Raw genomic sequence first — 17417 nt, forward strand, 5'->3', positions numbered from 1 at the left:
ATTGCAATATCCATAGGCTCACAAGCATCCATGGAACGAAAACCACGTTATAGACCCATCTGCAACATACTGAGACTTCTCCTGATCTGTTTACCCCATGCTCTCTTTGTCTTGGAAAACATTTGTCTGAATGTTTCCACCCTTTGCTTGCTATGATACTTCTGCTACTGCTATCTCAGCAACTTCTTTCTTGGTAACTGCAGTTGGCCAATAATTATACTGCTGGGCATCTTGGGAAGTTATTTAGCAAGGTCTGTTCTGTAAACAGTTGATGTTGGAAGATGCTTCCCCTTCAGTTCTTTATTTCTCAGTTTGTCTTTTAATCTTTGTCCTCTTGTCTATGTGCAGCAATAAAAATTGACCATTGATGGCATCATGTGCCGTATGTCTTTCTTTCATCGCCTCGTTTCAGTGTCATTGGGCCCAAGAACATCTTCCTTCAGTTTCCATTTTAAAAAACTGCTACGGTTGTGGACAATTTGTACCTGCAATGCAGTGCTGTAAACAGGGAAAGCATGCATTATAATGTGGAGCAATGTCTTTTAACACTGTAGGCAAAACATCATATGGTCAATACTTTTCTGACAGATACAAAACCAGAAGAATTCTATCCCATGTGAAAATAATGATAGAAATTAAATTTTCACATGTATTAATGATTACATTTTGATCTTTGCATCTCTGGATTTTGGAGGAAAATATTAGACACCATTAGAAGGTATATTTAAGTGGAAGAAAGCCACAAATCCAAGAAAGAAGGAGTTAAAATGCTCTTGCTGAGGTATGAATTATTTCTTAAAAGCACTCTGTTGGAAATGAAAGTGGTATTTTTGATTAATTCTTCTTCATTGACTGAATATAGAAAGTAGGGGATCTGGCTTCAGGAAATGAATCTTTTTGTGGTTCAGGAACAGGTCCAAGTCTTGCAAGTTCACAGGATTTTTTCCCAAGTTTGCTGCAGATACTTTATATGGCTTTAGGCAGGTCACTCTCTTGCTCCCTATCTGTTCACCATCTGCAATGAGGAGAAGTCACATCCATGACTGATAGACTGGTTGACATTCTGGTTCATTAATTCAGTTCATTAATGCCTGGCAGGTGCAGTAATATTTTAATTCACTTATAAATGCATCTTCTTTATTTGGAGTAATAATTTTGAAACAGAAGGAAGCCCATTGTCTGGGGGGACATTATACCCATCTAAATGCTGAGTTTCAGAGATAATGCTCTCATTGTCTCCTGGACTGTGCATGTGACTTGCTTACCTCTGTCTCTGTGATGGCCACACAATTTCCATGTCTGGGATGTAGAGAATTGCTATCCGCGTACCGTATCATTATAGCAAGGGTGGAGAATATCTAATCTAGAAAAGAAAAGGGTTATATTTAGCAGTGTGTAAACACTGTTACCAAATCAGCTTTTAATGAAACCTTATGTGCAGGTGCAGAGATTTTTACAGTAGATTTCTTACTGTGTTATTTCTGTCAACACCAAAAGGTGACACCATCAAAGAGGAATAATGATAAGAAAAACATGACTCAGTAAAGCAAACATTTTACACCTGAACACACCTTTCAGTTCAGATAGACAAAACAAGGGGAGGTGGACCAGATATTCAACAGCATGGATGTGGAGACTAGGAACATGCATATGTAATTCCTACTTTTGAATGCAAACCGTTGGGGATTCAGCAGTGAACACTGCCTTGCTAATAACTGCTTGCTGCTGCCACATGTGTAGGGTCAGTGTCCACTTTCAGGCATGGAAAATGTCTTAGTCAGGAAGTCACATGCAACTACTAATGAGGTCTGTCCCATAGGTTAGTCATCTATGACAGAATTCCAAGCATCTTCATCCATCTCTATCAGCTGCATTAGTCATTTAAATTTTTTCTTCTTTCTCTCTCTGCTGTGAGCATTGCACCAGCCACACTAATCACAGACAGGAGCACATGGTGCTGAAAACCCCAGAGGAAGTGGCAGAAGAGACCTGTTGGTTTATGCTCATCATGCTTCCTGTGCCTGTGGGAAAGCTGTTGCAAAAGCCTTGACACATGGCTCTCCTACGCACCTGTGGTTAGTTCTGTGCATTGCTGAGATTCCCCTGTGTATTTACAACAAATTAGTGACACTTGTGCCATGTCAATCTTGGGGGTCATTAAGACCCCTGGTAAATCAGGGGTGGGTGAGGGATGTTAAGATATGGGATGATCCTTTTTCCATTAAGACCTTCTGCTCTCCTACACCCAGTGGAAGCCACGTCCGTCATCTCTCCAAGTATCTCACATATGTAATGGAAACTGGGCTGTAATTCATTAGGTCGAATATGATCCTACAGGGCATAGTATTGATGAATAGTCAAGAGAGGCTTGAACTACTTTTTCCATTAGAACTATAAACATCATTTCAGTTGAAACATCCTCTCTGTTCCTTCCTTGGAAAAGTTTCAAGGGGACCAACATGTTTCTGAAACCCAGAGAAAAGAAATCCTGACACAACTTCAGCAAGCCACAGTGTTTACAAAAAAAGAAGTTCTAGTTGCTTCAGTGAAAAGCTATGTGAATGCACAAGAAAAAAATTAGGGGAAAGCTTCTTAATTTCTTGGCAATATCAAGTGTTTCACTCCCCTTTTCAGGAAGGAAAATAGAGAAGAATGGGAGCAAAACCCAGAAACCCAGACTGCCAAACACAGAACATCTCTCAAACCTGTTTTCATTTGTGGGATCTTTGCCCAGGGTTGAGAGAAGATTAATTATTAATAAATTAGCCAGTTATTACCAGATTGGGTGTGCCTTACATTAAAAACAACAAATCCCCCGCACCTGAAAGAGGAAACATCTCTCACAGACCTTGACTGAAGTCCAGGTGTATGGAGGTGTCAGTGGAGCAAGTTCTGGTTGTGAAAGATTCTGGTCATCAAGTTAATCTGTTGTCATCAGCTCCTGGGGCTGACTTTTGGAAGCATATAAAAGCCTCCTATTTGGGAGGCTTGTTAACTTGAGTGCCTTCTTCTTCTCTTCTTCTAAGAGCAGGAGACATCAGGTGAGTCTTATGCACATTTAGCTATAGAAGTGGGGGTTTATGATGCCCTGTTCTCAGGAGACAGTGTGATTTCTCTTTGTTTGTCTTGTAACTGTTTCAGTTCCTCTCCCTGACAATTTCATCTCCATACAGGTGAAAGCTGTGTTATGTTATTTTGAGACTTTCTGAGGCTCTAGACAATGGCTTGCTAACTGTTTAGACCAGGAAGCCCTTGTCAACCCTCATAATTTTTTCTCCCAACTGATAAGAATGCTTGTGGATAACCATTGGGCATTGAGTATCAGCTACTAAAGGATGGCATCTGCCAGCAGCTTATTTTGTACCCATCAAGCAGCCGTGGGTTGGTCACTGCAGTCTCCTGGATCTCCTGGGCTCTGAGTTTCACTTCTTTGTATAAAACTGCATCATCACTGAGGAGGAGGACAGTTCCCTGGCATTGAACAGCCAGAGACAGGGCTTCTGCCAATAAACTAAGCAGAGACAAGGCATTGCTGGAAGGGATTGTTATCAAATCATTTTTCCTTTCAAAACCATTTGCAATACTTAAACGTCACTAGCTTTCTGCTCCTCTTTGATGAGCTTTAAATATTGCTCTGAGGTTCTCCTTGAACTAAGCATGCTTTCATCAAAATTTGTATTGCTTTTTAGCTTGTCACAGCTGAAGTGTTCAGAAAACAGTGAGCAGAGGGAAAGAAGGGAAACCCCTGTCATTGTTTCTCTTCCATCCACCTCTGTAGCCTGTTTGGCTACACCTGTTTGGATCACAACTTTGTTAAGAGGGTGCTTGCCTCTTACTCATTTATGCTTATGTACAGTTATGCCTCAGCAGTGTGGCTGATCTCCATAGAGACTAATTGTAATAGGAGCGCAGAAAAAGAAACTGTGGGGCAGCTACAGCAGACTGGAGTCACCAACAGGAATTTGGTTTGAACAGCATCCTCCTCAAGGATTTCCAACAGTGGGGTTGGGGGTCAGTTGTGTGGGTTTGCCTTTATTAACCTATATAGATTCTTCACTGTTGATTTGATCTCAAAGCTAAAGAACTGACTGAAATTAATATCCAGGAACAAGAAGTGTGTAGGGTTTAAAATAATAGAAATGGCATTTTGGTTTTCTTCCAGGTTTAGAAAAGATGTCTTCCCACCAGCAGAAACAGCAGCAGCAGATACCTTCAAAATGCCAGGAAAAGTGTCCTCCAAAGTGTGTGGAGCAATCCCAAGCACCAAAAGGGCAAACCAAGTGTCCTGTGAAGAGCATCCCGCAGCAGCAGCAGCAGCAGCAGTGCCCAAAGCAGAAGTAGCACTAGCAGCAGTGGCCTCAAAGTGCTATGGAAGATACAAATACTTATTTCCAAGCTCTCTTTTCTGCTGGCTCTGCCAGAATAGCTAAAAATTTGCAGCACACCTCTTCTGTTTGCAAGCAGAAATTACTTTTCAAAGTGATGCAGTTCATTAAATTGGATTTATTCATCCTTTAATATAAAGAACTAATAGTGTGGGGCTACGTTCTTCTGATCTTTATTTGGTTATGCTGCAATAAAATTATAAGTGACCTCATTATTTGCTTCCTGATATTTTTTTTCACTTTACTGGTGTCATCCATTCTCTTTTGCTTTCTTTTATTAGCCAAAGAGTTACCTTTAAACATTAACATTCAACATGCACATTAAAATGCAGGGCCCTTTCCTGCTGAGCTGCTTTCTGAACTTCCTCTGTTTACCTTTGAACCCGTTGCCCCTTGTGCTATCACTACAGTCACTGATGCAGAGCCCGTCTCCAGCATCCTAGCATAATAATTATTGTATAATATTCTGAAGTATGCTCTTGTGGGTCTATCAAAGCAATTAACTGTGGATTTAGAGTCTAAACTATACTGTAACTGCTGAGAGTAAAAGAGTCTTTGGAAGTTTTTGACACTGAAAGGAAGTTTTTGCCTGTTCAGAATGAATAGCTTCTATTTTAAAAGAAGGCAGATTCAGAAATGTTTCAGCTTCTCAGGAGGACATACGGGCTCAGCTAATTGATTTCCAGTCAGCTGTATGGCAGAGGAGGAAAACTATAAATACAGACACTGTTGAGTGATATGATATCTGGCAGACAGACATAAGCTTGCTCTGCTAACCAGCAGCTGTGTGACTCAGTGAGATTCTGTGATCAGACAATGAGATTGGATGTGTCTAACACTCATCTAACAGGTACGGGGCCGAACTAGTGGGATTGCATCACTCCTGGCTCATCTGAAGTGTGGGAAAACCTTCTTGGCTTGTGCTTGCACCCTGCCTTATGTGTTCTGAAGGTCACATAGTGGCTGGGAATATGTTTGAACTGGGCAGACTGAAAGTGGGGACAGCTCGATGTGAGCTGATGTCATGTGCTGTGCTCTGGGACGTGGTGTCTTGCTGAGGAGTGATCAGCGTTATCAGCCAGCCCAATAGACTGACGCAATGCAGGAACTCTTGCAGGTTGTCTAATCCTGGTGCATGGAGAGGAGCAGCAGACTCAGGGTCCCCTGCAAGCACCAAAGTTTCTGAGTCTTGATTTACCCAGCTTTGAGCCTAAAAAATTTCTGTTCCAAGCTGAGGTTTCTTTTCATTTTTTTTAAGCAAAGTGATGAAGAATCTCCACGACTTGGTATTCAAAGTATTTTTTTATTGTTGATTGTCACAGTGAAATTAATCCTGGATACAATATCAGCCTAAAATAATTAGAGGTAAGTACCAAATACATACACAACAGCACTGTGTCGTGAAACATGTTCCAGGGTGTAATTGAGACAGCACTCTATGTTTCCTCCTTTATCCTGTCTAACAGATGAAAGCCACGCCTGAAGTTAATCTATTTCAAAACATGTCTGGATTGGATTTGATTATCTATGTTTTCCATAAATAATCTCATGTTAAACTGTTCTTTTACACATCCTGGATAAACCAAGGTGAGCTCTCTGAGGAAAGCACTGATTACAAATACTTCAGCTAAGCAGATAATTAAGAGGTGATGGCTCTTTTGTAAAATATTTCCTCTAGCCCAGTGTTATTTTTTTGATTACATAAAGTATTCAGCACTATGGATTTGTGATTCAGAAAGTCTCATTGCCATTTACCAGAACCCCTTAGCAGCAGGATCTACACAAACCTCAAATCCTATTATTAATAGGAAAAACCCCTAACTGCAAGGTGGGAGATGACATTTATGTATGGGGAGCTGGGGGAGGAAGGCATGAGCTCTAGGTCCCTAACTGCATTTGGGTTAAGTTTATTGTTCAGCTTAATAGACCCTGACTCATGCGTGCCGTCATGCTCTTTGGTCTCTTTCTGGGCCTTTAAAAGCCAGAGGGATGACTGGGAGAGGGCAGAAATTCAGGCACCTGAAAAGCTGAACGCACATGCCTGCAGCACCACTTGAAGCCTTATCTATTGCCAGTCCCAACATGTCAGTTAGCTTATGGCTGTTAGTACGGGATAACACTAGTGTTAGCTGGGAGGGGGGAGTTGGAAGCTGTGCTTCTTAATAAAAATTCTGCAGTGAATAAAAGGGTGTTGGAAAATGACCTCTGGTTGTGAGACATGGGGAGAGGAAGATTGGATTTGCAATCTCCTCTCTTCAGGGCTTCCCTTGTCAGCTGCAGATTACTTCTGCATGGGTGGCCACTGGTTGGGCTGCTTCACCTGCTGCTGCTCAATGGGAGGATACTTCTCTGGATGGGAGGACTTCCCTGAATCAGGGCAGGGAGCAGGGATTGGCACAGGGGTATCCCTGTGCTCCTGCTTCTCTGGAGGGTGTGGGGTGGGCACAGGGATCTCCTTGCACTCCTGCTTCTCCTGGGGATGTGGTGCAGGTTCAGGGTGTGGAACAGGGATTGGCACTGGGATCTCCTTGCATTCCTGCTTCTCCTGAGGACACGGTGCAGGTTCAGGGTGTGGAACAGGGATCGGCACAGGGATCTCCTTGTGCTGTTGCTTTTCTTGAGCACACGGTGTGGGTTCAGGGATTGGCACAGGGGTGTCCCTCTGCTCCTGTTTCTCTGGAGGGTGTGGGGTGGGCACAGGGATCTCCTTGCACTCCTGCTTCTCCTGGGGGTGTGGTGCAGGTTCAGGGCATGGAGCAGGGATTGACACTGGGATCTCCTTGCATTCCTGCTTCTCCTGGGGACATGGTGCAGGTTCAGGGTGTGAAACAGGAACTGGCACAGGGATCTCCTTGCGCTCCTGCTTCTCCAGCACATGTGGAGTTGGTTTACAGCTGGAAACAGGGGCTGGCACAGGTAGCTCTTTGCACTCTGATTTCTCTTCAGGGTGTGGAACAGGCTCAGGGTGCGATACAGGTGGGAAAGTCGGTGGTAGCTTGCATTGCTGTTGCTGCTGTTGTTCCTGAAGGGGACTCTTGGGTATTACTATCACTGGTGCTTCTCCCTTGCCTGGTTCCACCACTGGTGCTGGCAATGGCACTTCTTTTTCTGGTACCACTTCTACTGGAACTGGCTCTGGGCAAGGTGCTGGGACTTGGACTTCAGGCTCTTGCTGTGGATGTGGGACTGGATCACTGCATGGCACAGGGTCTTGGCTGTGCTTTGGAATTGTCTTGCTCAGGCCAGGTGGGAGCAGGATTTCCTGCTTAATTTGCATTTGATTCAAAGACATCTTTGCAGAAAACAAGATTATCTGAAAGAAATGTCAGAGTGTTATTGTGTCTCACAAATGAGCTGCATTGTGATAAGGGTGAAAGAACTGTTAAGAAAAATTGAATCAGCTGCAAGCATAAAGTTCTCTTAGCTTGCTTTTGGTTTCCCAAGGCAGGTTTGCTCAAAAGACTAATGATTTGCTCTTTCTTTTTCATCTTGCCTTTCAGCTCCTGTTCTGACTGTTTCATCTTGTCCCTCCTTTCTATTCTGCAATGTGGGAAAGCCCTATCAAGTCTAACTGTGGTAGAACTACTCCTTTTATCTTGGAGTTGATTTACACTTCAGAGCTCTTTTTCCTGTTGCTTCACACTTCTCAAGGTGTCCTGAGGAATTAATGAGAAAGGCTGGCAAATAACAGATCTGTTGATTTTGAAAGTGGTTTCAGAAAGTCATAATAATAATAATAATAAAATGAATGCTGAATACAGGCATTTAAAAAGGTTTAGTCTATCAAAAAGTAGAAAAATATTAACCTGGGCCCAATAGAATATTTCACATTGGCAAAACTGAAACATTTCCTTTGCTTTTGCCCCTTTTAAAATGGTTTCCAGATTTTACTTGGAATTAGAGAACTGAGGTGCTAAGTCCTCAAGGTGGACCTCACCAACAAGCTGAATAGCTTTCTGTAGTATAAAGAATCTTTGCAGTAACAGTAGGCCAACTCCTCCTCTTGCTCTGGTTTCACTCTGACTTCATCTGTGATATAATGGATGGAGCTTACCTGTGGCACAGTTCTTCCAGCTGTCATGGAAAGAATTAGCAGTGGTAATGCCTCCTTATGTGTGTGGATTATCATGGCCACTAATAATACATGAAGCTTGTGTGAATCAGAATAATCAAGAGGGATTTCTTCTCCCAAGGCCAGTAACGTGCAACAGGCCAAATGGGTTTTCCTAACGATTTATGAAACTGCCCTTGTTTTGTGGGCTACTGAAGGTAGGCACCAGGCTCAGCTGAGCTCCTGTTGTGTCTTTGGTAAAGCTCGTGTTGCTGTTTTTATAAAAACAAGCTAAGGGCACAAATAAGTTTAGAATCTCAGAAGTGTTTCTTGGAAGGGGCATTTTTTAGTCCCCTCAATGCAGGACTGTCAGCAACACAGATCACATAAGAGTGTGCAAGTTCATTCTCCCTTCCTCATGTTGCCTACTCCTCTTAACACATCTTCAAAGCAAATTAATTCCTCTCTTCTGCATCTTCCCGGATCCTCCCAATCAATATCACTTGTCTCTTAGTATTTTCTTTATAAAGATCTGATAAGATATTAAGCCAAGTTAATATGTTGTTCTTGATATGGTTAACATGAATGAGACACCACACTAGGAGTACTTTCACCCTTCTACTCCCTACAGCCTCTCATACTCCCAAATCTATCTTTTACAAAATAATTCTTCAATGAAACTGGCGTTTTAGTAGAAGTCTTGTTATAAACAGCAGAATTGCAGAGAACAGTTTTGGAAGGAGCTTTTAAGGGGCCATTCAGACCCTCTCCATGCCTGAAGACCGCATCAATTATACTTAAACCAACATATTTTATCTAATCTCTTCTTCAGAAAGGTTTTAATTTAGCACTTAACTATCCTCACATTTACATACAATCTGAATTTGCCTTGCAGAGTCATTCCAAGGATCCTTGTCCTACCCCAATGCCCACAGTTTCTCTTCTTTGAAGGTCTCTTGTGCATATTCAAAGGTATCAAATAAAATATTTCTTTAAAGAGTCTGCCTACACTAAGCCAAGCAGTAAAATTATAGACATCACAAAAGAGTATCAGTATTCTCTGACTTACCCAACCAGTCAACAGGGAGAAGCACGAAGTCGAGTGGATGGTGCAGCACAGAGATTTGAGAACTTTTATATGGTTTCAAAGCCCTGCCTTCTGGGAATGAGTCCTCCTAGGTAATGAGCTCATTCTTTCACAACTGCCGTTGTGCATTTCCTCCACAGACTTGTTTTACACGTAGGCACTGTGAAGAAAGCCTTTTGGTGCAGAATGTGTTTTATTCCCTGTTCTGACTAGTCTGATTTAACAAAAAAATTCTGGGTGAATAAAGTTCAAACCCTTAGGTCAATACATTCATTGCAGACCCCATGGAGATCAGGAATCTTGGTGTGGTGTCAGCCAGCATGGTTCCGCTTCAAACCATGCATGAGTCATTTAATTTCACCTAATTCCCCCACTTCTTAGGATTGTATTCATAGTTTAAGATAGGGGGGCTAATCTGTAATTTTCTCACCTGCTTTTCATCAATGAATTCTCTAAAGTGACTTTCTTAAGATTCTATAAACTCATAAGGGTTGTTTTTATTTTTTTTCCCCATAAAGATCTTCATAGATTCCATTCTTCTTTCATTTTAGAACAAACAGTTTTGAACGCATGTTATTGTCCATCACACAGAAGATGCAGATCCCACTCACCTACATGTGACAGAAAAGGGAACTGAGTTTATCTCCATGTATTATGTGAAAAGGGATTTTTTAAATAATATACAAGATTTATCACACCCAAATGGGATTTGGACACTGGTCTCATTTGGGTGCCAAAATGGCATTTGAAGAGATACTTCAATCTACATGTGAAATTTAGGGAGCTTGTAGTTTATGCAGCTTGTTCGCTAAGCATTATTCACTGTAAAACAAGTTCATTGAGTGAAAATAGCTCACTGACTTTTATCCTCAAAATCTCAGGGAGCTATCAGTATGCAAGTCAAACTGTCCTCATTTCTGATGGTTGGATTATTTTCAGCAGTGGAGACCACATGTCCTACACAGAGGTGAATTTCATCATGTTTGGCTGTCCTGAGACTATCTTTGTCCTCTCTCCACCATTTTACCAGAGCTCTTATCAGAGCATGCACTGCAGATGCTATCATTGCAACAGGCTGAGCTGGTACCTGTCACCAGTTGGGATTCCTGGGGTGCAAATGTAAGAAGCTGTTTCTAGCTGTGGTGTAACTTCCTCTATTAATAATTGTGTGGCAACTGAAGTTCAGAACACCTGAATTTTAGACCACGTCTTCTCCTATATTGTGACTTCACCTGTGCAACTTCCTTTCTTGCCTCATGGCAGGTGGGGCCCTTCTTGGCTCTGGAAGCTGCTTAGTTTCAATCACCAGCCTTTGCTAGTGAGGGAAATATTCCAGCCCAAGACCTAACCCTGACTCAGGCCTTGCCTGCTGCTCTGCTGGTACAAATTGCAGTCATAGCTCTGCTGAAGGCAGGAACTAGAGCACTTTCCAGCAGTGGAGAACCTGCCTGTCTGCTTTCTAGGTAGTATCATGCTTTGTGGTTATCAAACTAGCCCTTCTGCTGACATAGGGTCCTGAAATACAGCACTTCAAAGCAGGAAGATAGAATAAGCTCAGACTCATAATAAAGTGGTTTTTAATCGTTGCACTTACTGGCTTGAAGACAACAGAGCACCTGGGTATGAAAGGAGACTGTGCATTTCATCAGCTCAAACATTGTATGTGAGTATTTGTGCAACATACATTAATATGTATCTTCAGGTCAGAGCTTCACTAACCTTTGTTATGCCCTTCAATTAGAACACCTGAGAGAAAGAGGGCACGTAGGACTTGTGCAGCATGTGGAGGCAGCTTGTTGAAATGTTTCTGTGCTTAAATAAAAGCAGTGTCTCTCTGTGTCGAGACACTGTTTTTTATTTAAGCAAGCTGTGAGGTTTCTGGACTATTTCAGAGTCCAGTTTCCAGCCTCAACTTGCAACATCAAGTGATTAAGGAAAGCACTTTCCATAGCTGAAAGGGAGACGACCTGAACCCTGTCTGGAAATCAGAAGGTGGGGCCATCCTGACCTTAAACACTGGTTTGGGTCCAGGTCTGGAGAGACACGGGGAGGTCACTTCACCTCCATGTCAGCAACCTCAGCAGAAAGACGATGGTAATTATCATCGAAGAGGCTCTGAAGTCAGCCCGTGGAAAGGGAGTGAGTGTTTTTCCCATAGTAGCGGTGTAATTGCTTTCCCCTTCCATGTGAATTGCACAAAGACTATTTTTAGAGCAAATGCCATATGCAGTGAAACCTGCCTTACTGAAACTTTGGGAAACTACGGGAGAAACGTGCACTGAGTAAGTTGGCCTTACAGTGAACGTGGAGCTAAGCAACTCCTCAACTCTCACCTGATGGAGCCCAGCTCAGCTCCAAGTCAATACTGAAGTTGTACCACTAATTCTAGGGAGCATAAAACCACAGGTGAGAAAAATACTGGCCCGAGCCCCTCCTTCCTAGAGAGAAAATGCTATTCCAGCTCCCACACAGCTTGGCTATCAGCCCATCAGTAAATGCTGATCAGGTAATTAAATGCCTCAAAATCTAAGATGCCCTGGGAGATATGCAACAGTTATGCTAGCAGCTCCGAATGGAGGTCTGTAGTTGTCAGCTTTATCTGGTTTATCACTGAGATGACTGTGGCAGTATTTCAAAGGGTCCTGAAGCTGTATTCCTTCAGTATGAAAAGAAGGATCATTGTTTTAGGAGTGAAGACCACTGCAGAGGACCTCAGCTCAGGCTGTGAAATGTTCAGTCTGACCTTAACCGCATGTCTGTATGAATACTCTTTGATTTTTCTCCATTCTGTACTTTGAACTTTTGTGCACAGAGAAAACCATCTGAGGAAACTATTGCACTCCTGGATTTCATGTCTTGGTGTGACTGAGAAGTTGCTGAACTGGATCTCCCAAGGCACAGGGCTCGCCCTGATGGCTTAATTAGGCACTGTTTCGTTAACACCCCATCTTGTTCTTTATTATTGTGTCTGTCATCATTTTAGGGTGGATATCTTGACTAACTCATCTCACGAGACAAAAGACATAATTACCTGTTACCGAATTTCCTAGTATCGGTCTGTCTGCCTGTGAGTCCAGTCACTAAAGCATCTTCTCCCCTAGTGCTGGAGACTGATCAAGGGTCAAGTCATGTTACAGAAGATGAGAAGCTGGTCACCCATAGGGATGTCCAAATGCTGTAGTGTCAAAGTACTGGACACAAAATATCCATGCTTTAATATTTTCTTCCCTGCCTTTACTTCACGAGTGATTCCTCTTTGGTTCTGCTGCAGTACAGCACCCAAGCTTCCCAGGAACCAGAGAGATTCCTATTAAACCTATAGAAATGGATTAGTTTAACAACTCTCAGGAGACGCACATGGCTGAATCACAGGGTTAAGTCTGTAAATCTGCATTCATAGTTATAAAACCTCTTCCATAAATTCACCAACCTCTCTCTTAAAGCTTGTTCCATATTTTGATTCCAAATTTCTGATTTGGCAGCCTATTCCAGAGTCTCCTTGTACTGCTTCTTGAAAATCTTCTCCCAATTCCCTACCCTAAATTTATTCCTAACTGCTTCTGCAGAATTACCGTGCTTCTTGAGTACAACAGATTGCCTCATTGAAAACCCATCGGGCACAACAGGAACACTTTCCAGCTAGCCATCACATCAAAGAGCCTAATTCTCAGTTGCTTCATTTATGGACTCGAGTTCAGGAATGAACTTGTTGGAGTTTAGCCTGTCATCAGCCTTTTCTAGCCCATACACCTGGACATGCAATTGTAAAGTAGAGCACCATGGAGGTCACCTTATGTTTGTGCTCATTTTTGCACCGCTGCTGATGCTGGAGAACTGGGAGCTGGGGTTCAGTGGCCCATTTCAGGCTTCCATACCCTCTTTGAAGGGGACAAAATACCATCTTGCTGGGGTATCAGCAGGCTGGTGGTCAGGCAGCTGTCTGGTGCAACAGAGAGGTTCTCAAGACACCGCTTGCATTTTGATTAAGGTTGCTTTATGCTTCTAAAGATGCCCCAAAAGATCTTGAGTCTCCCTGAGGTTCAGGCCCCCCATTTTGAATCTTTTTGTGCATTTGTTGTCTGGGTTATTTCTGTTGTTGTATCTGGTAGGTCTGAAGCTGTGGGGCTTTAGAAGAGAGCATTTGGAAAACACCTGAATAAAAACAAGCTTCAGGTGTGGCCAACACAACAGCCTTCTGCTGCTAAAATAGAAAATACCTAAGAATGGAAAGTTTTCTCTCCTAAAGGTCAGGAAAAAACACCTGTTTCTGCAAATTGAGCAGTTCTGGAGCTGTGAAAAAATGCACACCATGTACAGCACAGGCCCTCCCCTCTGGAAGGTAGAGCTGCTGGGGTAGGTAAGAACCTTTCTGACTCCCAAATCTGTTGCAGTCGTTCCGTTGATTCATTGCTTCACTGGTGGGTTGGGTAAGTTTGATTCTGATGTATCTATTAAATATTGTTAATTAAACTTGCCGTAGCATGACTTACTGTAGGATTAGAGACTGGTGATGGCAACTTCAGATTCTTCTATTTGCAAATAGAATTAATTGAGATTAAATTGCAAGAGATGCAGGCTCTAGGAATTAAACTGTTTCTTCCCCAACTGTGTCTGCATCTGTGTAATGCCACAGATCATTGGAGATAATCTTGGTTATACCTATGCCATTCTTTTGACTTTGATGGCATCACACTGTTGCACAAGGTGAGTATAGGAAGAGAATTAGGCCCAGAGGACTTGGAGATTATACAAACATGTCTTGCACTATAATCCCAAACATGCTCTATTAGCTGAATTGCTATGGAAAGGGGAAAATTTAAAAGCTTAGTATATCCTGAGCATTTGCTTTAATACCGTGTTCTGTCTAATCGAACAAACTAAACTCTCTGGAGAGAAAAAGGAAGGGTAAGTCCCAGAGCAGCATGGAAGATTTTGAGGAGCCTCACAGCCTTACGTGAATGCAGTGTCTGACAAAACAGACTCTGACCCAACCTTGGTGTCCTCAGAACTGCAAACCAATCTTAACACAGTTGAGTGCTAGAAGACATCTGACAGGGAGTTAATAATGACAGGGACATCAAGCAAACGAACATACAGCAGGAAGATAGCTTGGGAGGGGCAGTTCTTGATATTCAAGATCAAGAGAGAGAGACTTACCCTGAATCTTCTTATTTTCATTGCTCTGAGTTAGTCATTAAAATCATAACAATCCTGAGCTCTCACAATTTGCTTCATTCTAACACCGGTATGTGGATGAAGGTGAAGATACCAGTGTTTCTAATAGAAACGTGCTGCTTTTGCTGCTGCTTTTGCTGCTTCTTTTTCTTTCCTGCCTTTGCTGCTGCTTTTCTTTCCTACTTTTGCTGCTGTTTTTTCTTTGGTTTGCTGTTTTACAAAGCGGGGTGGGGGAAGAGGGGAGAGAAGCGCAGTTTTTTATTTCACACAATCCCAGGGTGGTTTGCGTTGGAAGGGGCCTTCAAGCTCATCCAGTTCCAATGCACTGCCATGGGCAGGGAGATCTTCCACTAGAGCAGCTTGCTCCAAGCCCCGTCCAACCTGGCCTTGAACACTGCCAGGGAAGGAGCAGCCACAGCTTCTCTGGTCAACCTTGTCTAGTGCCTCACCACCCTCATAGTGAGGATTTGTTTTCCTGATATCTAATATATTTCCTCAAAAACATTGGATTTCCTTTTTTCCTATATTGTTTTTCTCAGACCCTGACTTGCAAGAAGGTTATCCTCCCACATTCTCATTGCTGGTGTGACAGAGGCTCCACTAGATGCATTTCACAACTTCATCTTTTGCAGCTGGGTGCCTTGGTGACCACATACTGCTTCCACAATCAGATCTGGCAGTCCCTGGAACTGTGCTGCTGGGGTCTTTGTGCCTTAAGATTAACACTGTTGCTGCTACTGTGGTTGTGACCAAGCTTCGAGCTCAAACCTCAGCACCCAGGTTTCTCTTCCATGGGAAGGCCAGGTAATGGATAGAGCTAAAGAATATGGGTGCTGAGGGAGGAGAAAGTTGTATTGAAACTCACAGCTCAGCTTAAGTATTTTTAAAGTCACCAGAGCTATTATGACCATGCAGTCAGATTTTCTACAGGATAACCTTCACTGAACCTGGTAGCAACCAGAAAAAAGAGGGGTGTGAGTCTACTAATTGCGGAACAGCAAGAGTTCATTAAGTAATAAAATACTTTTAAAATGAAGCAAGAAAGAGTCCAAGTCAGGAGCATTTCATTCTGATGCATGATGGGCTGAGAATTTTGCCTTCAGTGCTGTTAAATCATTGAAAGAGTAAGACTGTGAGTTTACTGCTTGCTGGGTAATAATATGTTAAGTTTTATTATCTACAGCCTGTAAGTGGCTTTCTAATTACAAGTCTGATACAATAAAAGTGCAATTTCTTCTTATTCGCTCATGTTTTCTTTACTCTCTGCCCTCCCCTCCCTGCATACACCTTAGTGCCCCGCAGGGATTCACTGAACAGATGTACTCTTGGGTGAAGAACATCGTGTGCTGGCCAACTACTGCTTCCGTGTGTGCTCTTCATGCCCAGGAACACCTGGAACAAGGCATTCTGGCTTTTACAGCGGTAGAACAGGAGGCTGCGGGTGGGCTGCAGGGGCATTGGCTTGGACTTGTTCACGGGCTGCCAATTTAAACTATTTTCCTGGCATGAGAGGGCATCGGAAGGCAGTTTCCCAACTATCAGTACCTGGGATCTGCGAAGCTGCTGCAGGAGGTGGTTGCCTGCGCGAATGCTGCTCTCTAGTGGTTTGTATAGCGTGGAGGAAATGCCCGTGCCCTACGAGCTCGAAGGACGTGACCATGTCGCGGGGAGCTTGGAGGACACATACATGCTGTGGAGAGATGGGAGGAAATGCCCATGCTTGGTGAGGCTGGAGGAAATGGCCATTCCTTTGCAAGGTTGGAGGAAATGACCATGCCCTGGTGTCCTGCTTTTGGCTGGGATAGAGGTAGTTTTCTTCCTGGTACAGTGCTCTGTTTTGGCTTTATTCTGAGAATAATATGGAAAAGTCAAGGACTTTTCAGTCTCTCATGCCCTGCCAGTAAGGGGAACACAGAAAACAGGAGGGAGCACAGCCAGGACAGCTGACCCAAATTATCCAAGGGGATATTCTATACTAGAGAACATCATGCTCAGTATAGAAATACTGAATATATAATATACTATTATATATAGTATAACACTGTTTGGGGGGGGTGTTGGCTGGAAAGCACCAATTGTTGCTCAGGAACAGGTTGGGCATCAGTCAGTGGATGGTGAGCAACTGCATTGCACATAACTTGGAGGATTTTATTTGTTTCATTCCTCTTGTTTCTTTATTTATATTATTGGTGCTATTACTGTTATTATTATTGCATTTTATTTATCTCAATTTAATTATTAAACTGTTCTTGTCTCAACCTATGGGGTTTACCTGCTTTCACCAGGGCAAGGGGTAGGAGGGCAGAGGGAGGGAGTGAGTGAGTGAGTGAGTGAGTGACTGCATGGTGCTCAGCTGCTGGCTGGGGTTAAACCACAACACTTGGAGAGGCTGGAGGGAATGGCTGTGTCTTGGAAAGACTGGAGGAAATAGCCATCCCATCCTCCTGCAGATACTTCTCCAAGGTGGATATATTTCTTGGCTTTGCTGTTGTAGCCTGACACATAGAGTGGTCTTCACATTGAACTAGTTTTAAAGCCTAACAACTCCGCACTGTAGCTCCCTCCCATTTACAGCTCTTTGCCCAGTTTATTGTTATATTTTTATTACTGTTAATGGAACAAGGCTAATTTTACATCACTTGAGGTTTCAACCCAATCTCCCAGATCATACCTGGACAATGGACCTTGTTTCTTCTGTCTTCTTTTCCTAATGGCCCCT

The 17417-nt window shown here is 42.9% G+C and overlaps 1 protein-coding gene and 1 long non-coding RNA gene across 2 annotated transcripts; one reads left to right on the forward strand and one right to left on the reverse strand.

Moving 5' to 3' along the window:
• The first annotated feature begins 2780 nt into the window (after nucleotides 1–2780).
• On the forward strand, nucleotides 2781–4598 carry LOC133262963 (uncharacterized). The gene is made up of 2 exons (XR_009741416.1): nucleotides 2781–3041; nucleotides 4163–4598. It is a non-coding gene; the product is annotated as an uncharacterized LOC133262963 (long non-coding RNA).
• A 1093-nt stretch (nucleotides 4599–5691) lies between these two features.
• Nucleotides 5692–7693, reverse strand: LOC133262901 (protein TsetseEP-like). Its single transcript, XM_061442412.1, has one exon. It carries the CDS (start codon nucleotides 7675–7677, stop codon nucleotides 6667–6669), a length of 1011 nt encoding a protein of 336 aa, XP_061298396.1. The 5' UTR covers nucleotides 7678–7693; the 3' UTR covers nucleotides 5692–6666.
• Between the last annotated feature and the right edge of the window lie 9724 nt (nucleotides 7694–17417).

Source organism: Pezoporus flaviventris, unplaced genomic scaffold, assembly GCF_033815535.1.
Source record: "Pezoporus flaviventris isolate CSIRO_AGI_PZ_B2104156 unplaced genomic scaffold, CSIRO_AGI_Pfla_v1 ptg000225l, whole genome shotgun sequence".
Lineage (NCBI taxonomy): Eukaryota > Metazoa > Chordata > Aves > Psittaciformes > Psittacidae > Pezoporus > Pezoporus flaviventris.

Bases quoted from the DNA above. Each gene is read 5' to 3' on its own strand.
- LOC133262901 (XM_061442412.1), bottom strand. From the start codon at position 7,677: ATGTCTTTGAATCAAATGCAAATTAAGCAGGAAATCCTGCTCCCACCT.